This window comes from Symphalangus syndactylus, chromosome 14 (genome assembly GCF_028878055.3).
Source record: "Symphalangus syndactylus isolate Jambi chromosome 14, NHGRI_mSymSyn1-v2.1_pri, whole genome shotgun sequence".
Lineage (NCBI taxonomy): Eukaryota > Metazoa > Chordata > Mammalia > Primates > Hylobatidae > Symphalangus > Symphalangus syndactylus.
This window is the reverse complement of record NC_072436.2, coordinates 115,694,031-115,717,169: the sequence shown is the minus strand read 5'-3', so window position 1 is coordinate 115,717,169 and position 23,139 is coordinate 115,694,031. Positions and strand designations below refer to the sequence as shown.

The window sequence follows — 23,139 nt, the reverse complement described above, 5'->3', positions numbered from 1 at the left end:
TATAATTCCATTTATATCAAATATAGAGAACAGGCAAATGCGTGGAGACAGAAAGCATACCAGGGGTTGCTAGAAGATGGGAGGAGGGAGGAACAGGGAGGACTGCTAATGGGTACTGCGTCTGTTTTGGGATGATGAAAACATTCTAGAACTAGATAGTAGTGACTGTTGCACAATCTCATGAATATGTAAAACCACTCAATTTTACACTTTAGTGAATTTTATGGTATGTGTAGTATATCTCTACTGAGTCAAAGCATATGCCAAAATTGTAGAATTCAGACATATAGCTATTCCCCACTGGCTTCTGTGGTAAGGCTATGAGATAAACTAGGCCTAGAATGGAATTGATGCAGCGGGCAGTTCAGAAAGTGGGGAAAGAAACTTTGCTAGTGAGGTGAGTGGTTTTTCATGTTTATTGGCCATCTGTGCATGTCTCTGTGTGTGTGTGTGTGTTTGCTTTCCTTTTTCTGTGAATTACCTGTTGGTGTGCAAAGACAGCTGTTCACATGGTTCTCTAGCCAGACTTTCCAGGGCACTTTCTGGCCGTGTGAACTTGAACTAATTTCTTAACCTTTCCAGGGCTCCGGTTGTGTCATCTGTAGACATGAAGATAATGGTGTCCTCCTTGTGCATCTGTTGAAAACAGCATGAGGCCGGGCGCAATGGCTCACGCCTGTAATCCCAGCACTTTGGGAGGCTGAGGCAGGCGGATCACCCGAGGTCAGGAGTTTGACACCAGCCTGACCAAAACAGAGAAACCCCACCTCTACTAAAAATACAAAAATTAGCGTGTCATGGTGGCACATGCCTGTAATCCCAGCTACTCGGGAGGCTGAGGCAGGAGAATCGCTTGAACCCAGGAGGCAGAGGTTGCGGTGAGCCAAGATCATGCCATTGCACTCCAGCCTGGGCAAAAAGAGCGAAACTCCGTCTCAAGAAAAAAAAAAAAAAAAAAAGAAAGGAAACAGCATGAGTTAGTTCATGGAAACCAGCAGAGTCCAGTCCCTATTCAATAACTGACGAGAATGAGCAGTTGGAATCTGTTCTCAGTTTCCTTTTTTTTTTTTTCTTTCTTTCTTCTTTTTTTTTTGACAGGGTCTCACCCTGTCAGGCTGAAGGGCAGTGACGCAGTCTGGGCTCACTCTAACCTCCACCTCCCGGGTTCAAGCGATTCTCGTGCCTCAGCCTCCTGAGTAGCTGGGACTACAGGTACGCGCCACCATACCCGGCTGATTTTTGTATTTTTAGTAGAGGCAGCGGTCTCGCATGTTGGCCAGGCTGGTTTCGAATTCCTGGCTTCACGTGATCCACCCGCCTTGGCCTCCCAAAGTGCTGGGAATACCGGCGGGAGGTACCGCGCCCAGCCTCCTTCACTTTTCTGTGACTTCCAGAGCAGCCAATACGTAAGACCCCGGGAGAGATGCCTGCAGGTGACTAGACAGGGTTCTCCCTGGCTTCCTTTGAGTCTCAAGGAAGCTACCTTTTACGCGTCAGGCCAGCCTCGAGACACACCCATTGCACCATGTACTGCTACTAGGCAAACTTTGTCACGGAAATCCAATGTTTCCAGTTTCCGGGTCCCGAAACTCTTCCCATGCAAGCTCTAGGACAATCTCTTTTTCTCCGGTCTCTACTTCAAGGCTCAGTTGTTTTCCACCCATGACCCTTAGGGCCAGCCCAAGGCTACACTTGCCAGACAGAGAGGCTGCGGCAAGCAGCGATTATGCTCCATAGTCCCAGCTAAGGAAGACGAAGCCGTTTCTGTCATAGATCTTCATTTCTTAAATGTCTTTTAAAAATATGCCTATGTATTTTTTAAAGGATTTGAAATCTACTTAGCCCAGTAATAAGCCCTTAGTTTGTAATTAGACTGTATTTTCTTTGGATTGTCATTTGCGGTTTTAAAACCTTGGATAAAATCTGTGTATTTCCTTTATGATTTCTGACATCACTATCCTGCCTGGAAATCCTTTTACCTTAGTAATAGGCAAATGCACCTATATTTCATATCAGCACGACATTTAAACCACGAGCTCATAACCTCAGCGGGTAACCTGGCTGGTTTACCCAGCAGGAGTAAAGCCTGCCTCGGAAATCTGAGGGTGGTCTCGAACCCACAGGTCAAGATTCGCAGGTGCGCGCGCTAAGGACTGAGCTATTGGGGTGATGGAAAGAGTCTCGCTCTGCGTCAGGGGCGGAAGGACGTGTCCCCCACCAGAAAAAAAAGAAAAAAAAAAAAAAAACGAGGAAGGGGCGGCTCGTTGGTCTAGGGGTATGATTCTCGCTTTGGGTGCGAGAGGTCCCGGGTTCAAATCCCGGACGAGCCCCTTTTTCCTTTTCTTTTCTCCCTTTTAGCATTTTCAATGAGGATAGGAGACTAGGAAGGCGGGGCCTCAGTGAAGACCTCCCGGGGTCCCGGGACCCAGACGGACGGGCCTGAAGCTCTCGCCTTGCTGAAATGGGATCCAGCGCTGCCAACTGCGGCAACTGCGGTTAAAGGAGACGACCCCGTGCAGCAGGAGGAGGTTATTTAGAATAAGGAAGAATGCGCCGGGCTCATTGGTCACTCCAGGGGCATAAATGTTTTCTATGATTCGAGTATGGCGGCTCCAGTCCCAGGTGAGCCCTACTCCGCTTAAAATTCCAGTTTATTCGGAGAAGGGGAGAACATGGGAAGCCGGGGAGAAGGGAAGGGAGTGAGTGAGAGGAGGGAGGCAGGGAAGACCGGGCAGCCGCGGGCAGCACTTCAGTCGGCCCTGGCAGGGTGGGGGTCTCGGCCCCTGTCTCCACGCCCAGACCCCAGGGCCTTCCCACTGAGAGCGAGGAAATTCGCGGCTTGGATCTGGAAGGGACAGGGAGCCCCTTTTAGCCCAGATCTGCCGGATTCTCGGGAGTCAGATGAAATCTGGAAACAGGTAAGGGCAGAGTGACAGTAAAGGGTGCCCCGGAACCGACGCCCGACGCCTGCTGCCCCACGGGCTTCATTCTTCCTCCTCCTCACTTCCTGGGGACTGGAGGTCCCTCCAGCTCCCCCCAGTGAAGGGCAAGGGGGCGCATCGCAGAATCGTCCCTGGTGCGCAGCGTGGTTGGTGGCCTAAGCCGTCTTCTCCGAGGGCTCAGCCATCCTGGGCACTTGAGGCCAGGCAGGCGCTGCGGGGCTGGTTCAGTCGGTGGAGAAAAGAGACTCTCAGCGTCAACCTTTAGGGTTCGAGGCCCACGTGGGAAGCTCGCTTTCTGGGTTTTGGCTTCCCTGGGGAGAAGGGAGGACTGGAGCCAGAGAAGCGTGAGGTGCGGCGAGGTAGGGTGCCTGGTGGCTGGTATCTCGTGCACTCGGTCAGGCCTTTATTGAACACCCGTTGGTGCCACGCTGAGGGACTGCAGCGTTTCCAAGGCGGACGTCCAGTGATCGCGGCTCGCAGACCCTCAGCGCAGCCGCTGCCTGCTATTGGGAGGTTCCCATGTCCTGCGGAAGCTGGAGCTCCTCACTGCGCGCCTCGGAGACGCCGAATCCACAGCCCAAGGCCGAGTGGCGGTGGCGGGCGAGGACCCAGGGCCCTTCTGGGTTGTGGGAGCGCCAGGGCTGCTCCCCATTTTGTGCGTCACGGAGGAGGGGCCGGGGCTCTGGGCTCCCGCCACACCCATCCGCCCTTGAAATTGCCCCTTCCAGGCGGGTCTGAAATAACAGTCTACTCCCAGGGTCCTGCTGGGTCCGCCCTCGCCGCCCCCAGGATGCTAGGACGCCCACGAAGACAACCTTAATGAGTAACTTGTGTGGCTCGTTGGTCTAGGGGTATGATTCTCGCTTAGGGTGCGAGAGGTCCCGGGTTCAAATCCCGGACGAGCCCGGCTTTTGGTGCAGGGTAAAAGTCGTTTCCTGCTCTTTCTTAGATTCGGCTCGACCTACAGACCTCAGCGCAGAACGTGGACACCCTGCAAAGGTAATTTGTACAAAGGTCTCAAGCTATGTTGACGCCGCCTACTATCCCACTACCTCTTCTTAAAATTCATCTAGAGTCCTGTCACCAGTGTTGCCAGAGCCCTTTTGACAAGCTATTTTTTGTCGTTTGTTTGGTTTTTGGTGGCTTTTTTTTTTTTTTTTTTTTTTTTGTTACTTCTGTCAGTGCAAACTCGAAGCACCGAAGAAGAGACAAGTCCCTATACACAATAAGAGCCGAATCTTCACAGTCACACGCCTTAAAAGGTCTAGCCTGGGACTCCCACCCACTATCCCTGGCTCTAGCAGTCGCAGTCTCAACGAGAGAGTGAGCCAGGCACTTGAGCAGAGGAGATAAGCTATGGGTGTTTGTATCTGGGGTCCAGAGGCCTCTCCCTCCCCACATCCCGTCACTCCTCACCTGCGTGTAGACTCTTGGGGCTCCACTGCTTCCCCGTCCTAGTTTTGGAAGGAGCACGGACTGAACCCTGGAGCCCGGGTACCTGGTCCTGAGTCCCAGCGCCCACCAGGACTGGGGCCTCCTCTGGTCTACTCTGAGGACAGATTCTATTGGCAGGGACTTCATTTTTGTTTGGGACGCTGGGTTTGAGAACGTGCTATGAACCAAGAATCAAAGAAATTTTCAAGGAAAATGGACCCAGCACAAGGAGGCAGGGAGCAGTGGCTGACGCCTGTAATCCCAGCACTATGGGAGGCTGAGGCGGGTTAATCACCTGATGTCAGGAGTTTGAGACCATCCTGGCCAACATGGTAAAACCCCGTCTCTACTAAAAATACAAAAATTAGTCGGGCATGGTGGCGGGCGCCTGTAATCCCAGGTACTAGGAAGGATGAGGCAGGAGAATCGCTTGAACCCCGGAGATGGAGGTTGCAGTGAGCTGAAATGGCGCCAGTGCACTCCAGCCTGGGTCACAAGGTGAGACTCCATCTAAAAAAAAAAATGCAAGCAAAACAAGATATCATGAACAACAAGTCATCAACAGTAGGCAACAGAAACAAAATTGCAAACATTTTGGATGCAGAGTATTAGGAAGATTGTAATACAATTATCCTTAGGAAAGGCAATAAAGAAAATATCTTTGACAACAGGACCTATGTAAAATGCTCTCCTTTCAACCTTCTAAATTGAAAAGAGAACCAAATAGTTCTAGATATAAAAGCACACGGTAATGGAGACGGAACAGCTAGATGCACGTCACAGTAGGTTACAGTGCAGAGCGACACCTGCGAGGGCTTCTGCGAGCTCCCAGTGAGCTTCAGGCATTCTGTCTGCGGCTCCAAAGATGGGTTAATTTGCCCGATACACAGCAGAACTCTCCTGTTCCTGTAATTCGAGTGGCCTCAAAAAAGAGGTTGTCATTGACTCCTTCAGGTGCGTGCAGTGTGGGTATGTTTTTTCTCTTTCTGAAAGGAGGACATTTCAGCGGACGGCAGAGAATACAGATTTATGCCAGCGCCGTGCGGAAGGAGCCTCTGGCGGGTCATCCCCATTTATGGGAGATCGCAGAGTGGTGAGCCAAGTCTTGCACTAGCGGGGATGTCGGGGCGGAACTGAACCTGTTGTGGGAGACCCCCAGTGTGCCCTGGTTTCTGGGGCTGATTCATTACGTCACTTAGTTTCTACTATTCTCATGCTACCCCGCCAATTACTAGACATAAAATGTTCCCAGAGAAGCCCGGCTAGCTCAGTCGGTAGAGCATGAGACTCTTAATCTCAGGGTCGTGGGTTCGAGCCCCACGTTGGGCGACTTGTTTTCTTCCTTGCTACCTTGGAGTTCTGGAAACAGCCAGCATTTAATGAACACTACCAGGTGCCACATCGCGCTCTGTGATAGTATCCCCTCAATGATTGAATTTTGGTCTCCGCGCACTCCCAGCAGCGAGGATTGTCAGTGAAATGACCAAAGGCAGCACCGGAACGGGCTGGTTGCCAGCCGGGGGCAGAGGGGCGGGGGCGGGTGAGAACACAGGGGCCACAGGATGGATGTGACTGGTGCAGGGGCCTCTCCCCACTTTGTGCGGTGCGGAGAGGGGCTGGGGCGCTGGCCCACTCGCCGAGTCTGCAATCCCAGTCTCCTCTCCCTTTGCTTTTGTAGGCTTGAGCTTTATCGCTCCAAGTACTCCACGACTGCCCCAAAGGAAAGTAAATCTCCTGCCGCGGTGGCTCGTTGGTCTAGGGATATGATTCTCGCTTGGGGTGCGAGAGCTCCCGAGTTCAAGTCCCAGACGGGCCTCTCTCCCTGTTTTTGAGACAGAGTCTCGCTCGGTCGTCCAGGCTGGAGTGCAGTGTCGCTATGTCCACTCAATGCAAGCTCCGCCTCCTGGGTTCACACCATTCTCCTGCCTCAGCCTCCTGAGGAGCTGGGACTACAGGCGCCTGCCACCATGCCCGGCTAATTTTTTGCATTTTTAGTAGAGACGGGGTTTCACCATTTTAGCCAGGATGGTCTTGATCTCCTGACCTCGTGATCTGCCCGCCTCGGCCTCCCAAAGTGCCGGGATGACAGGCGTGAGCCACCTCGCCCGGCCCACAGCCATGCACTTTCAAGGGCTCAAGTCCAGGGTTTACTCCAGTGAGACTCAACCCCTCGGTCCTGGATTTTTCTCCTTCAATTTATAAAACATAAAGTCACTGGGGGAATTTAGAATATGGACTGTGTATTAGATCGTCTTGTTTTATGAGTCTCTGAGGTCCCGGAAGCTCCCTTGGTGGGATGAGTATCTTGAGCAGCTTCAACTCTGCTGAATTTTTACCACTGGGTAAATGACAGTCACAGCGGATTCCAGGGGTCTTGTCCGCGATCCCGGGGGCGTCGGCTTTGAGCAACCTCAAGGGGAGGGTTTTGTCTGTCTCTTTGCTTCCTCTCGCGCCGAGCCTGGAAAAGCGAGGTGCAGGGTAGAATCTCCCGGGCCGCCTCCGTGTCCCGGACGTTGGCCCAGCTCTGAGTCGTGGCGCTCGGCCCTGGGGTGCGGCGCGGGGGGCTGCTAAGAGGGCGCTGACTTGGGCTTGCAGTTGAGCTTCTGGGGGTCCGGTGGGGTGTCTGACTCGCGCCGTCTGCAATCTTCCTCCCCGGTACTGTGCCCTGCGGGATTAAAACAAAAAAGTTTTTAAAAATGTTTTATTTTTTTGAAATGTAGTCTTCCTCTGTCGCCCGGGCTGGAATGCAGTGGAGCGATCTCGGCTCACTGCAGCCTCCACCTCCCGGGTTCAAGCGATTTTCCTGCCTCAGCCTTCCGAGTAGTTGAAAGAGCCACCACATCCGGCTAATTTTCGTGTTTTTAGTAAAGACGGGGTTTCGCCATGTTGGCCAGGCTAGCCTCGAACTCCTGCCTCAGGTGATCCACCCGCCTTGGCCTCCCAAAGTGTGAGATTACTGGCGCGAGCCACCTCGCCCGGCCCCTGCAGGATCTTTTGTCATGCCCTGGGCCCCAGGAGGACCTGACCTTTTTTAAACACACAGTAGGGCTGTCAAGGGTCTCGCGTCAAGGCTCAGTGCTCCACCGACCCACCCAGCCCGAGACCTCCGTTGCTCTCTGACTCCGAAGGAAACTCAAGTTCCTTCGGGCGCCTGCGACTCCCTTCTGGAGGATCAGACGAGTCGGGCTCCCCGAAGCCCATGCGGACTGGAGGATCGGAAACCACGCGGGAGAGGACAGCGCCGGGGGTCGAGGACGCAGCCTGCAGAGCTCTACGGGGACTGGGAGTTTTCTTTCCTTCGCTATGGCGTCCCCGGCGACCCGAATGGAGGCTGCTGCGTTGCAAGAACTCAGCTAAGATTTTTTTTTTTTGAGGCAGGATCTCACTCCCGTCGCCCAGGCTGGAGTGCAGTGGCGCCATCTCGGCTCCCTGCAGCCTCCACTTCCTAGGCTCAAGCGATCCTCCAGTCTCAGCCTCCCAAGTAGATGGGACCACAGGCGAGCACAACCACACCTGGCTAATTTTAAAATTTTTTTGTAGAGACGGGGTCTCGCTATGTTGCTCAAGCTGGCATACTTCCTTGAATAAATGTCCAAACCAATTGTAGGATCATTTTCTAGCCACCCACGATAAGTTATTCTTTTAATATTCTCAGTAGGGCACTTGGCAACTGCCCCAGTGGCCTAATGGATAAGGCACTGGCCTCCTAAGCCAGGGATTGTGGGTTCGAGTCCCACCTGGGGTAAGACAACACCGACCTTTGCTGACCTTGGGGTAAGGCAACACACCTTTTGAAAAGGACAAAGCATGGAGACACATAGGTAGAAAAACTTTACAAGAATAAGAAGCAAGGGCATGAATTTGGAAGAAAAACAGGGCATTAAACTCAAACACACACAATCTCCTCTCTCTCTCTAGGATAAGAAGAGTGAAGATTTTACTTACCTCTCTCCACACCAAAGGGACAAGAAAAAGCAATATACAGCTTTTGTATACATCAAAGTGGGAAAATGTTGGAGGCTGGTTTTCTGTTTTGGTTTGTTTGTTTGGTTTGGTTTGTCTTTTGGTTTTAGAAAGGAACCTTTGTATACACACCTCTTTGACCCGCAAGTTCCATTTCATAGAAATAAAAGTACCATGTATTTACAAGGATGTTTTATTGCAGTAATTTTGTTCAAAAACGGGAAGGTGGATGACCATGAATAGGGGATGAAGTGAATACAGTTTGTTTCATTAATGTTGTTCAACCTCAGAAAAGAACGTTCAATCCATCGTGGTTGACTTGGATATCCCCCACGGGAGAGATGTGTGACACACTTTACAAAACAAGCAGCCACTCCGAGGCCCCAGATGTTTGTATATGATCAGTGCCAAAGGCTCCTGGCACTCGGGCCAGAGGAGAGGAGGGGAGACAAAAGAGATTCTAATAAAATGGAAAAATATGAAGGTCAAAAGTGAACAGGAACAGTAGAAAACAGAGGTCTATTTTGGAATTTAAGGGGGGCACTTGCGAAATTGGAAGTGAGGTGGGCAGATGATCACGTGGACTTAATCTGGTTTATGATCGTGAGTGATTTAGGTCTCGCTATGTTGTTCAGGCTGGTCTGGAACTCCTGGGCTCATGTTATCTTCCTGCCTCGGACTCCCAAAATGCTGGGATTACAGGCGTGAGCCACCGCCCTTCTTCTGTGACTTTTGATAGTGACTCCTGGGCGTGAAAGACCTCGTGAGTGGAGTCTTGGCATCGGTCCAGGATTTGGGGTCCAGCAAGTGCTGTCCAGATTGGCGTGTCACTCAGTGAGCACTCTGATGGTGGAAGGCCCCGTGTCCCCCAGAGCACAATGCCAACCGTGCTCCGGGAAGCGCATCCCAGCCCAGGAGGGTGCGTCTTGCTCAGAGCCGGGGTCCTGGACCCAATCTCAGAACCTGCGCCTCCGGCGCTCTCCCCCACTCCTTCCCTTCCTGCTGCTACGGAAACAGGAGAGAATCCTCCCTAAAAAGATAGCTAACTCATTGTGCTAATTGCGTTTACTATTAAAAAAAAAAAAAAAAAAGAAAACAGAAAAAAAGGCGAAAAACAAAACAACAAACGAACAAAAAACAGCTACCGCGACTTGTGTGCGGGTTAAACGACGCGCTGACTTCAAATGCGGGCGTCCATCCCAGTGAGAAAGGAAACAGGGCTGGGCGCGGTGGCTCAGAGAGGCAAGGCTGGCAGATTACCTGAGGTGAGGAGTTCGAAACCAGACTGGCTAACATGATGAAACCCTGTCTCTACTAAAAATACAAAAAAATTAACCAGGCGTGGTGGGGGTGGCCTGTAATCCCAGCTACTCGGGAGGCTGAGGCAAGAGAATCGCTGGAGCCCGGGAGTTGGAGGTTGCAGTGAGCAGAGATCACACCATTGTATTCCAAGCCCGGGCTATAGAGTGGGACTCAAAAAAAAAAAAAAAAAAAAAAAAGAAGTGAAGACCAGCAACTGCCTCTGATACGGAATCCACCCTCTTTCTTTTTCTGTTTTGAAAGTCCATTTTGTTAACTGCTATATTCCCAGTGCCTGGCACACAGAGGCGCTCAATACATATTTGAGAGCATGAATTACTTTATTGGGCAATGTGACCCCCGGTACATCTGGGCACCCCTTGGGACCGAGAACATAGGGTGGGATGTACCCTCCCACCTGGGTGCACAGCCCCACCAGGTGGGTTTGGTCCCTGAGCCCCTGCCTGGGGCTTCCAGGACCCCAGAGTCTCTGTGCCACCTGCCACCAGGACGCGTGGGTCACGTCTCTCCTGACTGACTTTCTCTTCTCCTGGGAAGGGCAGGACCCAGGGAGCAGTTGGTGGCACTCCCTGATTCATCCTCATGTTCATGTCAAGTGGTGGGCACACACTCCATTATCAGAAAACCTTGCAGTCATGCCCGGCTAGCTCAGGCAGGAGAGCGTGAGACTCTTAATCGCAGGGTCGTGGGTTTGAGCCTGTGTTGAGCATATGTTTCCTTTTCCTTTGCAGCCCTAGGCTGCAGAGAGGGTTGAGACATGGAGTACTCTCAAGTCTTTGCCCAGTGAAAGTTTTTGGATGAAGGTTAGTAATGTTTAGCAAGACTTAGGAGATGCTAATCAGGGCCATTAAAAGTTTTAGAGTAAAAATATTATTATTGTTATTTTGAGATGGGGTCTCCCTCTGTTGCCCAGGCTGGAGTGCAGTGGTATGATTATAGCTCACTACATCCTTGACCTCCCAGGCTGAGGATATCCTCCCCTCTCAGCCTCCTAAGTAGCTGGGACCACAGGCACGCACTACGACACCCAGCTAATTTTTAAAATTATTTTTGTAGAGATGGGATCTCACTGTTGTTGCCCAGGCTGGTCTTGAACTCCTGGGCTCAAGAGATCCTCCTGCGTTGGCTTCCCAAAGTGCCAGGATTACAGATGTAAGCCACCATGACTGGCAATGAAATTAATCTTTTTTTTTTTTTTGAAATGGAGTTTCGCTCTTGTTGCGCAGGCTGGAGTGCAATGGCATGGTCTCGGCTCACTGCAACTTCCATGTCCTGGGTTCAGGCAAGTCTCCAGCCTCACCTCAGCCTCCCAAGTAGCTGGGATTACTGGCACCCGCCACCATGCCCAGCTATTTTGTTGTTGTTGTTGTTGTTGTCGTTGTTGTTGTTGTTTTGTTTTGTTTTTTTTCAGACGGAGTCTCACTCTGTTGACCAGGTTGGAGTGCAGTGGTGCAATCTCAGCTCACTGCAACCTCCGCCTGCCGGCTTCAAGTGATTCTCCTGCCTCAGCCCCCCGAGTAGCTGGGATTACAAGAGTGCGCCACTGCACCTAATTTTTGCATGTTTTTCAGTAGAGACAGAGTTTGACCATGTTGGCCAGGCTAGTCTCAAACTCCTGACCTCAGGTGATCCGCTCTTCCCAGCCTCCCAAAGTGCTGGGATTACTCATGCCTGGCCTTTTCTCTTTTTTTTTGTATTTTTAGTAGAGATGGGGTTTCACCATGTTGGCCAGGCTGGTCTGAAACTCTTGCCCTCAGGTGGTCTGGCTGCCTCGGCCTCCCAAAGTGCTGGGATTACAGGCGTGAGCCACTGTGCCTGCCTCAAAACTAATCTTAATAATACATTTTATTTGAACAAATGTTTTGTGTCACATGTAATCAATACATACATTATTAATGAGATAGATTATGTTGTTGTTGGTTTTTTTTTCTGTCATTCTAAACCTTCAAAATCTGGCGTACTTTCCTCTAAGGCACATCTCAATTTGGACAGGCCACATGTCAAGGGCTCTAGAGCCACCTGCTGCCGGGGGCCAATTCCTCAGACAGCACAGGCCTAGATCTGACTACAAGCTTGAATGCAACTGGGGAGAGAGGGAGAAGGAGAGGGAGAGGGAGAAGGAGGAAGAGAGAGGGAGAGAGAGAGAGACAGAGAGAGAGAGATTATAAGGAATTGGCTCACGCAGATGGAGGCTAACAGGTCCCCAAGTCTGCAGGGTGAGTTGGCAAACTGGAGACCCAGCAGAGCTGATGGTGTGGTTCTAATCCGGAGGCTGGCAGGCGGCGGGAGACCCAGGAAGAGCGGGTGTTTTCATTGGATTCTGAAGGCAAGAAATAGCCGGGGTGCCATCTGGCTGAGGCAAGCAGGCTGACTTGTTTCCCCTTTCGGTGGTGGGGATCACACATGCAGAGAGAGGACACGCTTAACCCCTTAAGCAGGGGAAATGCTTGATGAACATGGGTGTTTTAGGGGAATCAACACAGTTCTGTACAGATACGCAAGTGGGGACAGGGAACAGGCAGCTCTCCTGGGGCTGGTCTATGTTGGACCTGATGGTGGCAGATGGCAGGCGATGAAAGAAAACAAAAGTGAGACTTTGTACTGGAGGCGAAAGGGTAGTGGCGAGGCCCTGCCTGGTAGAAACCATAAGGTCTTCTGATCCTTTTTGTTTACCCTTAAGAAATCACAGCGGTGGACGTGGTGGCTCATGCCTGTAATCCCAGCAGTTTGAGAGGCGAGGCAGGAGGATCACTTGAGCCCAAGCATTCAAGATCAGCTTGAGCAATATGGCAAAACCCCATCTCTACAAAAAATACAAAAATTAGCTGGGCTTGGAGGCTGAGATGGGAGGATCACTTGAGCCCAGGAGCTTGAGGCTGCAGCAAGCTGTGATCGCTCCACAGCACTCCAGCTTAGGTGACCGAGCAAGACCTTGTCACAAAAAACGAAAACAAAAACAAAATCAAAACCCATTAAAAAAGGTGAGGATGGTGGCTTACGCCTATAATCCCAGCAATCTGAGAGGCCAGGGCAGGAGGATCACTTGAGCTCAGGTGTTCCAGACCAGCCTGGGCCACATGGCGAGATTCTGTCTCTACAAAAAAAAAAAAAAAAAAAAAAAAAAAAATTACCTGAACATAGTGGCATGTGTCTGTAGTCCCAGCTACTCAGGAGGCTGAGACAGGAGAATCACCTGAGCCTGGAAGGTTGAGACATCCGTGAGCTGTGTTCATACCACTGCATTCCAGCCTAGGCACAGAGGGAGACCCTACCTCAAATAATAATAATAATGAAAATAAAAATATATAATAAAAGAGATTAAAGAGCTGGGCACAGTGTCTTATGCCTGTAATCCCAGTATTTCAGGAGGCTGAGGTAAGAGGATTGCTTGAGCCCTGGAGTTCAAGACCATTTGAGACCAGCCTGGGCAACATAATGAGACATCATCTTCACAAAATTTTAAAAATTAGCCAGGTGTGGTGATGGTCTCACTATGTTGCCCAGGCTGGTCTCAAACTCCTGAGCTGAAGCTATCCTCCCACCTTGGCCTCCCAAAGTGCTAGTGTTGACCATTGATATGATACCTTGGTTTTTGTATTCTTGGTTCAAAAGAATTTAAACAAGAGACACACAGCAAAACAAATGCAGCATAGAGTAATTTCTTGCAAAAGAAAAAGGATATTTTGAAAGTTATGGGTGGGTGCGGTGGCTCACACTTGTAATCTGTCAGCACTTTGAGAGGCCAAGGCGGGTGGATCGCCTGAGGTCAGGAGTTCGAGACCAGCCTGACCAACATGGAGAAACCCCGTCTCTACTAAAAACACAAAATTAGCTGGGCATCGTAGCACATGCCTGTAATCCCAGCTACTCAGGAGGCTGAGGCAGGAGAATGGTGTGGACCCAGGAGGTAGAAGTTGCAGTAAGCCAAGATTGTGCCACTGCACTCTAGCCTGGGCGACAGAGCAAGACTTCATCTCAAAACAAACAAAAAACAAATAAGTAAACAAACAAAGAACCAGGAAAAGGTCAATTTGAAGACAGATAAGATCAGAATGCACATGCTCTGCAGAAGGGAAAGTACCTACTGAAAATAGCTTTGCTTGAATGACCTCAATTACAAGGTGAATGCTGAGGCTTACTGTGCTGACTGTGTGGTCACCACAGTTGCTGTGTCCCAAGAACGTGGTCACTTTCTTGACTACCCATCCTGCCTCACTAGGATTACAGGTGTGACCTACCATGCCTGACCAATGGCATTAATTACATTCACAACGTATGCAATAATCACCATTATCTGTTTCCAAAACATTTTCATTTCAAACAAATTCTGTAACCATTAAGCAATAACTCTCCCACATCCCATTCCCCAGCTGTTAATAACCTTTAATCTACTTCCTGTCTCTATGGATTTGCCTACTCTAGACATTTCATATAAGTAGAATAATACATTATTGTTCTTTTATATCTGGCTTCTTTTACTTAGCATAACGTCTCAGGGTCCATCCACACTGTAATGTGTGTCAGTGCTTCATTCCTTTTTTATGGATGAATAATATTCCATCATAAGGATCTACCACATTTTGTTTATCTATTCATCTGTTGATGGATACTTGCATTATTTTCACATTTTGGCCATTGTGACTAATGTACAATAATTGTTGTACAAATAACAGTTTGAGTCCCTGTTTTCAATTCTTTTGGATGTGAACCTAGGAATGGAATTGCTGGATTGTATGGTAATTCTATGTTTAGCTCCTGGGGGAACCACCCAACTGTTTTCCCCAGCAGTTGCATCATTTTACATTCTCACCAGCAATGTAGAGCTCTAGTTTCTCTACATCCTTGCCAACACTTGTCATTTTTGTTTGCTTGTTTAATTATTGCCAAATACGTGGAGGAAAAGGGGAACTCCTGTCCTCCTCCATTTAGTCCTGGTGATAATGTCCATCACTGGATTCCCACATGGAATGGATTGAATTGATGATCCAGAATGATGAGAGTACCCTGTTCTTCCATGCAGAATGGTTGGTTCAGGTTTAGACACATGACCCACGAAGGGATGATCACAACCTTACCTGGAGTTGAGGTAGGAGGCAGCGCTCGGACACTGGACCGAATTGAAGATTAGCTAAAAGAGATGGGGTGGAAGCAGCTTTCCATAAGACACACCCACCAGTGACACCCAGGTGTCACCGCCCCTTTCCATAGCAATGACTCAATGACCCAAACGTTACTACCCCTTCCCTAGAAATTTCTGCATAAACTGCGCCTTATTCTACATATACTTAAAAAGGGGTATAAATATGGCTGCAAAACTGTCCAGAGCTGTTACTCTCAGCACACTGCAGAGGGGGAGCCCTCCTCTGCAGAAGCAGTCAGGGAGCTGTAACACTGCCTGCTGCTTTAGTAAAGCTGTTTTCTTCTACCACTGGCTCGCCCTTGTATTCTTTCCTGGGCAAAGCCAAGAACCCTTGCAGACTAGGCCTCACTTTGGGGCTCACTTGTCCTGCATCCGTACATGTTATTAATAAATAAATATTGGTAGAGAGAAGTTTCATGTGCCCTGTGGCTCCTAGTCTGGAAGGATGTGAATTTGGAGCCACTGTTGGACATCTTGCTGCCACATGAGGAGAGGTAATCTGCAGAATGAAGCTGAGCAGAAGCCGACACCGTAGTGAGACAGAGAAATACAGAGTCCTGATGTTATTATTCAGATCCCTGAATTTGGTTTGGCCTGAAACACAAAGGCTTTGCAAGAAGACACCCTGGATTTTGTAATGACATTAACCTGTCATTTCTCTCTAGGCTGATATGAGTTGGTTTTCTATCGCTTACAAACAATGTCTTTGCTAATTCAGTGGCCATTCTCCTCCTCCTCCCCAGATCTTTCGTAATTAGCTTTATGGATTGTTTGTTGTTCTTGTTGCTTAAGACGAAGTCTCGCTCTGTTGCCCAGCCTGGTGGGCATGGTAGTGCACGTCTGTACTACCTTGCCTGGGCAACAAGAATGAAATTCCATCTCAAAATAATAATAATAATAATAATAATAATAATAATAATAATAATAATTTAATATCTTTAGCCTCCACCTAGTGGACATGGTCTTAGCCCAGTGCATTGATGAGGTTGAGAGTCAGGAGATATTTAACATAAATTACCTAATTTAGTTATTACAACCCTACAAGGTGAATATTATCTCTCCACTCTATAGATGATGGGAGCTGGTGGTTCAGTGGAGGTTACTAGCTTTCCCAAGGCTATACAACTGGTAATGGTGGATCTGGGAATTGAGTGCTGGTCTGTGAAAATCCAAAGGTTATCTTCTTAATCCCAGTACAGCCTCACAGGTATCTCCCAACAAGATCAGCATCCCAGCTGGGTGGGGGAAAAAATACAGGGTTGTGAGTTTCCTCTAGAAGAAGGGTTGTTGCCAATGATTACCCCTTAGATTGCATCATTTTCAGTGTTGCCAAATGCTGACGCAGGAATTACGTATGACAAAGCTTTATTGTCAGTGTTGGACACAAAAGAGCCAAGGAGGGGAACGGACAATTACTCTCTGCTTTTCTTAATGAGGCTCTCAGGGAATATGACCCTACTGGCCATGGAGGCTCCTGTAAAGAGCTTGCCCTGTGATTCTTCCAAACGTCCTTCCTGCATCAAGGGCTGAGTCTGTGCAGCCCAGCTGCTGATTCATGAGATACTCAGCCTCAAAGCTCCAGTGACGAGTCACCCTCCCTCAGACCAATAACCTCTGGCCAGGTCTGAAAAAGGGAAGCCAACCCAGGACTTCAGGAGACAGTGAGGACTGCTGCTGTTTCTGGGTAAGAGTCAGATCAGCGGCCAGGTGCGGTGGCTCACTCCTGTAATCCCAGCGCTTTGGGAGGCCAAGGCGGGCGGATCACAAGGTCAAGAGATAGAGACCATCATGGCCAACATGGTGAAACCCCGTCTCTACTAAAAATACAAAAATTAGCTGGGCGTGGTGGCACGTGCCTGTATTCCCAGCTACTTGGGAGGCTGAGGCAGGAGAATCACTTGAACTAGAGAGTAGAAGGTTGCAGTGAGCCAAGATCTCGCCACCGCACTCTAGCCTGGCGACAGAGCGAGACTCCATTTAAAAAAAGAAAAAAAAGAGTCACATCAGTGGGACTTCACTGATAACTGCTTGTCAGGATGTAAAGACTCAGAGGGACCCTCCTTCCTTTCCATTATGTGGAGCCAGAAAAACAGTCCTGAGCTCAGGAGCAGTTCCTCGCAATCACCCAGTCAGGACCAGTCTCTGTCCTGTCTGTCTGACATCCTGAACTGTGGGGAACACAAACTGACTGAGTTTCTGCCCAGACCTCTGGGTTGTTCCATTTTAATTTTACAAATTGGACGCAGGGAGCTCAGTGGATATAGCCAACAAGGCCTGGCTCAGACTTCTGTAAACCTGAGCTCTGAACTAAGCAGTAGCAGCCCCAGCAGGGTTGACAATATTGTCATTTACGTCCTGCAAGCAAAATTCTACTGCCATTCCTGTGCTCCATCTTAACCAGCATTTTCGAAGCTTTTGCATTTCATCTTCTTTGTCTGCCTCTGTGTCCAGGATCCCAAGCCCATGAGTGGGACAAACCAGTCGAGTGTCTCCGAGTTCCTCCTCCTGGGACTCTCCAGGCAGCCCCAGCAGCAGCATCTCCTCTTCGCGCTCTTCCTCAGCATGTACCTGGCCACCATCCTGGGGAACCTGCTCATCATCCTGGCCGTCAGCGCAGACTCCCGCCTGCACACTCCCATGTACTTCTTCCTCAGCAACCTGTCCTTTGTGGACATCTGCTTCTCTTCCACCACCATTCCCAAGATGCTGGCCAATCACATACTCGGGACTCAGACCATCTCCTTCTGTGGCTGTCTCACACAGATGTATTTCGTTTTCATGTTCGTGGACATGGACAATTTTCTCCTAGCTGTGATGGCCTATGACTGCTTTGTTGCCGTGTGCCACCCCTTACACTACACAGCAAAGATGACCCATCAGCTCTGTGCCCTGCTGGTTGCTGGATCGTGGGTGGTTGCCAACCTGAATGTCCTTCTGCACACCCTGCTGATGGCTCGACTCTCATTCTGTGCAGACAATGCCATCCCTCATTTCTTCTGTGACGTGACTCCCCTACTAAAACTCTCCTGCTCAGACACACACCTCAATGAGGTCATAATCCTTAGTGAGGGTGCCCTGGTCATGATCACCCCATTTCTTTGCATCCTGGCTTCCTATATGCACATCACCTGCACTGTCCTGAGGGTCCCATCCACAAAGGGAAGGTGGAAAGCCTTCTCCACCTGTGGTTCTCACCTGGCTGTGGTTCTCCTGTTCTATGGCACCATCATTGCTTTGTATTTTAACCCTCTGTCCTCCCACTCAGCTGAGAAAGACACTACAGCTACTGTGTTGTATACAGTGGTGACTCCCATGCTAAACCCTTTCATCTACAGCCTGAGGAACAGGTACTTGAAAGGGGCTCTGAGAAAAGTAGTTGGCAGGGTGGTGTTTTCTGTCTGATGAAATAACCAAGACTGAATCTCATTCCCAAGGAAATTTATTTTTCACCAATTGAGTTTAATGCAGTAGTTGTTTCATTAAATGATATTCTTGCTAGTGACACATAGGGGGAGATCTTATTACTTATACTAAGTTAAACTATTAATTATAAATTTTTTTGAGAGAGGGTAATGCTCTGTCACCCAGGCTGGAGTGCAGTGCCGCGATCTTGGCTCGCTGCACCCTCCATCTCCCAGGCTCAAGTCATCCTCCTGCCTCAGCCTTCTGAGTAGCTGGGACCACAGGTGTGTGCCACATGCCCAGCTAATTTTTTTTTTTTTTTTTTTTGAGACGGAGTCTCGCTCTGTCGCCAGGCTGGAGTGCTGTTCTGGGAAGTCAGGGACCCTGAACGGAGGGACCAGCTGGAGCCGTGGCAGAGGAACATAAATTGTGAAGATTTCATTTTAATACGGATATATATCAGTTCCCAAAATTAATATTTATAATTTCTTACATCTGTCTTTACTTCAATCTCTGAACATAAGTTGTGAAGATTTCATGGACATTTATCAGTTCCCGAAATTAATACTTTTATAATTTCTCATGCCTGTCTTTAATCTCTTAACCCTGTTATCTTCGTAAGCTGAGGATGTATGTCACCTCAGGACCACTGTGATAATTGTATCTAACTATACAAATTGATTGTAAAACATGTATGTTTGAACAATATGAAATCAGTGCACCTTGAAAAAGAACAGAATAACAGTGATTTTAGGGAACAAGGGAAGACAACCATAAGGTCTGACTGCCTGTGGGTCGGGCAGAATAGAGCTATATTTTTCTTCTTGCAGAGAGCCTATAAATGGACATGCAAGTAGGGAAGATATCGCTGAATTCTTTTCCTAGCAAGGAATATTAATAATTAAGACCTTGGGAAAGAAATGCATTCCTGGGGGGGAGGTCTATAAATGGCTGCTCTGGGAGTGTCTGTCTTATGTGGTTGAGATAAGGACTGACATATGCCCTGGTCTCCTGCAGTACCCTCAGGCTTATTAGTATGGTGAAAAAACCCCACCCTGGTGAATTTGAGGTCAGTTTCTCTGCTCTTGAACCCTGTTTTCTGTTGTTTAAGATGTTTATCAAGACAATACGTGCACAGCTGAACACAGACCCTTATCAGGAGGTTTTTTGTTGTTGTTGTTGTTGTGTTTTTTTTTTTTTTTTTTTTGAGACGGAGTCTCGCTCTGTCACCCAGGCTGGAGTGCAGTGGCGCGATCTCGGCTCACTGCAAGCTCCACCTCCTGAGTTCACGCCATTCTCCTGCCTCAGCCTCTCCGAGTAGCTGGGACTACAGGCACCCGCCACCACGCCTGGCTAATTTTTTGTATTTTTAGTAGAGATGGGGTTTCACCGTGGTCTCGATCTCCTGACCTCGTGATCTGCTCACCTCGGCCTCCCAAACTGCTGGGATTACAATCATGAGCCACCGTGCCCGGCCAGGAGGTTTTGATTTTGTCCTTTGCTTTGTGGTCTTTGCTTTGCCCTTTGCCTTATGATCTTTATTGCCCTCAGAGGCATGTGATCTTTGTTCTCCTTTTTGCCCTTTGACATCTGTGATCTCTGTGACCTACTCCCTGTTCGTACACCCCCACCCCTTTTAAAGTCCTTAATAAAAACCTCCTGGTTTTGCGGCTCAGGTGGGTCCTACCGATGTGTGATGTCACCCCCGGCGGCCTAGCTGTAAAATTCCTCTCTTTGTACTCTTTCTCTTTATTTCTCAGCTGGCAGACACTTAGGGAAAATAGAAAGAACCTATGTTGAAATATTGGGGGTGAGTTTCCCCAGTAGAGTGCAGTAGAGCCATCTCAGCTTCCTGCAACCTCCCGAGTAACTGGGACTACAGGTGTGCACCACCTGTGCAGCCCGGGTGAAGACTCACTGGCCTCATCCTCCTTTTATGTGTCCTCCGAAATGGTCAAGCATAAAGGCTGGGTCACAAAAACGCTCAGGCAAAAGAACAGTGGAGTGAGGCCGAGTGTGGTGGCTCATGCCAGTAATCCCAGCAGTTTGGGAGGCCAAGGCAGGTGGATCACCTGAGGTCAGGAGTTCAAGACCAGCCTGGCCAACATGGTGAAACCCTGTCTCTACTAAAAATACAAAAATTAGCTGGGCGTGGTGGCAGGTACCTGTAATGCCAGATAATCGGGTGATGAGGCAGGAGAATTGCTTAAACTTGGGAGGTGGAGGTTGCAGTGAGCCAAGATCAGGCCATTGCACTCCAGCCTGGGTGAAAGAACAGGATTCTATCAAAAAAGGGAGGGGAAGGGAGGGGAGGGGAGGGAAATGGAGGAGAGGGGAGGGGAGGGGAGGTGACGGGAGGGGAGGGGAGGGGAAGGGAGGGAAGAAAGAGAGGAGTGAAATGTGAGTACTACAGCGAGTAACAAGCATTTCAGATGAACCCGGGGCCGTGGTCCGCTTGTAGCCCAGGCAGTGCCGAGGTGAAGTGCCGCTGAACCTTGGGAACGGGCTATGAGCACCCTGATTGGCTGCCTGATTTAGGGGGCGGGGTCAACTGGAGCCAGGTCTTTGACATCAGGGAAACAAATCGACATTTGGTCTTCCCTCCGTCCAGACCACTGCCCCTGGCTCTCCTCTCAAGTCAGCTCCCACCCACACCTTCAAGAACCAAGTCAATGCCACCTCCTCCTCCATGAAGCCTCCAGATTCACTCTTCTGGCTCTCAGAGCTCTGTTTTTCTTTGGTTTATCATTCCCTCTCCACAAGGGCTTTCCACAGACTAGGAGACCTACAGACACGAATACACACACGACTCACTTTGTATCTCGGTGTCCAGCACTGCTCCTAGACCAAAGGTGATCGTCAACTTTAATTGACAGGAAAAAATATAGGTGAAGGCATATTGGCATACATTTTAATTTGGAGAGTGTTACTTTAGAATAAGAAAGAAATAGCGGAGTGAAATGGGAGTACTACAGCAAGTAACTAGCACTTCAGATGAGCCTTGGGCCCTGGCCCACTTGTAGCCCAGGTGGTGCAGAGGTGAAGCAACACTGAACCTTGGGAACTGGCCAGGAGCACCCTGATTGGCTGCCTGACTTAGGGGGCGGGGTCAAATGACAAAAAATCATTTTGTTATTTGAAAGCTAGTGTCTACCTATGCATTATGGTACACCAAAAATCATAAAGAAGAAAATTAAAGTAACCTGTATCCTTGCAGCTCAAAGGTAATCACAGTTAGGCACTTGGAATATCGTTTTACAAAAGTTGGCTGCCATCAATGCATATAATTTTGAGTTCTGATTTTCCACTTCCTATGTCAGTGGAGCTCTCAGAAATGTGATTTTTTTTTTGAGACAGAATCTCGCTCTGTTGCCAGGCTGGAGTGCAGTGGCACGACCTTGACTCACTGCAACCTCTGCCTCCCGGATTCAAGCAATTATCCTGCCTCAGCCTCCCGAGTAGCTGGGACAACAGACATGCACCAACACGCCCAGCTACTTTTTGTATTTTTAGTAGAGACGGAGTTTCACCATGTTGGCCAGGATTGTCTCCATCTCCTGACTTTGTGATCCCCCCGCCTCGGCCTCCCAAAGTGCCGGGATTACAGGCATGAGCCACCATGCTCGGCCCAGAAATGTGATTTTTTTTTTTTTGAGACAGAGTCTCTCTCTGTTGCCCAGGCTGGAGTGCAGTGGCATGATCTCCGCTCACTGCAAACTCCACCTCCCAGGTTCACATCATTCTCCTGCCTCAGCCTCCCGAGTAGCTGGGGCTACAGGCGCCCACCACCACACATGGCTAATTTTTTGTATTTTTGGTAGAGATGGGGTTTCACCGTGTTAGGCAGGATGGTCTCGAACTCCTGACCTCGTGATCTGCCCGTCTCAGCCTTCCAAAGTGCTGGGATTACAAGCATGAGCCATGTGCCTGGCCCCAGAAATTTGATTTTAATGGCTGCATATTTCATCACAGGGACGTGATATAATTCACGCATTCCCCAATTCTGAACAATTTCAAGTGTTTCTGTACCATAACAAACACTGCTGCACACTTCCTTGTGCGGGAATCGTTGTTTGTGTTTATTATTGCCACAAGTAGCCTGAGTGATCTATTTCTCCAGCTTGGAGTAAAAATGTCACCTTTCCTTTGTTATTCATTATTTCTGCCTAACCATACCCTGCCATTACTACCAGGGGGTCCAGTACCTCCCTGTGGGTGTCAAAAAGCACCCCAGGAGTTCACTCAAAGGAGTCAGTCAGGTGGAGAGAGGGAGAGACTGGGGAGCTAGAAGCATCCACTGGCAGGATCCTTTGAGTTACTGGCACACAGTGTAGTCCCTGCCCTTTGATGTCTGCTCAGCTGGCAGCCTGTGTGCTGCAAGGTAGATGCCTGTGGCCCATCCCTTTGGGGGCCACACTGGGACCCCCCTAAGGTTCAGATCACAGCCATCTTTGTTCAAACTCATGTTATTCTCCATTAAAATCTGACTCTGGGCCGGGTGTGGTGGCTCACACCTGTAATTGCAACAGTTTTAAAGTCCAAGGCGGGAGGATCATTTCAGCCCAGGAGTTTGAGACCAGCCTGGGCAATATAGTGAGACTCCATCTCTACAAAAAATTAAAAAATTAACTGGGCATCGTGGCTCATACCTGTGGTCCCAGCTACTTGGGAGGCTGAGGTGGGAGGATCACTTGAGCCCAGGAGGTTGAGGCTGCAGTGAGCTGTGATCATGCCACTGCACTCCAGCCTGGGGAACAAAGCAAGATCCTGTCTCCAAAAAAAAAAAGAAAAAAAAAATCTGCCTCCAGATGGACACCCACTCTCCCTGGCCCTGTGGCTTCCAGTCCCACTGTGTCAAACCAGGTTTCCCCAGGAACACCCAGAGCAGATCCAGGCTTATTCCTTTGAGATTCCCTCTGGGTCCTAGGGATCTTTTTA

At 49.3% G+C, this 23,139-nt stretch overlaps 1 protein-coding gene and 4 non-coding genes across 6 annotated transcripts; all 5 read left to right on the top strand.

The window, feature by feature from the left end:
- Positions 1-2,258: 2,258 nt before the first annotated feature.
- On the top strand, positions 2,259-2,330 carry TRNAP-UGG (transfer RNA proline (anticodon UGG)). The gene has a single exon. It is a non-coding gene; the product is annotated as a tRNA-Pro (tRNA).
- A 1,446-nt stretch (positions 2,331-3,776) lies between these two features.
- On the top strand, positions 3,777-3,848 carry TRNAP-AGG (transfer RNA proline (anticodon AGG)). The gene has a single exon. It is a non-coding gene; the product is annotated as a tRNA-Pro (tRNA).
- Positions 3,849-5,632: 1,784 nt separating this feature from the next.
- Positions 5,633-5,705, top strand: TRNAK-CUU (transfer RNA lysine (anticodon CUU)). Its single transcript has one exon. It is a non-coding gene; the product is annotated as a tRNA-Lys (tRNA).
- A 2,343-nt stretch (positions 5,706-8,048) lies between these two features.
- Positions 8,049-8,121, top strand: TRNAR-CCU (transfer RNA arginine (anticodon CCU)). The gene has a single exon. It is a non-coding gene; the product is annotated as a tRNA-Arg (tRNA).
- A 7,784-nt stretch (positions 8,122-15,905) lies between these two features.
- OR1F1 (olfactory receptor family 1 subfamily F member 1) lies at positions 15,906-18,273 on the top strand. 2 transcript variants are annotated; one of them, XM_055241671.2, is made up of 2 exons: positions 15,906-16,006; positions 17,251-18,273. In XM_055241671.2, the coding sequence occupies exon 2, from the start codon at positions 17,263-17,265 to the stop codon at positions 18,199-18,201; it is 939 nt and encodes a 312-aa protein (XP_055097646.1). In that variant the 5' UTR covers positions 15,906-16,006; positions 17,251-17,262; the 3' UTR covers positions 18,202-18,273. The 2 variants fall into 2 exon arrangements, with proteins under 2 accessions (XP_055097646.1, XP_055097647.1); XM_055241672.2 differs by lacking the exon at positions 15,906-16,006 and adding an exon at positions 16,465-16,483.
- The last annotated feature ends 4,866 nt before the right edge of the window (positions 18,274-23,139 follow it).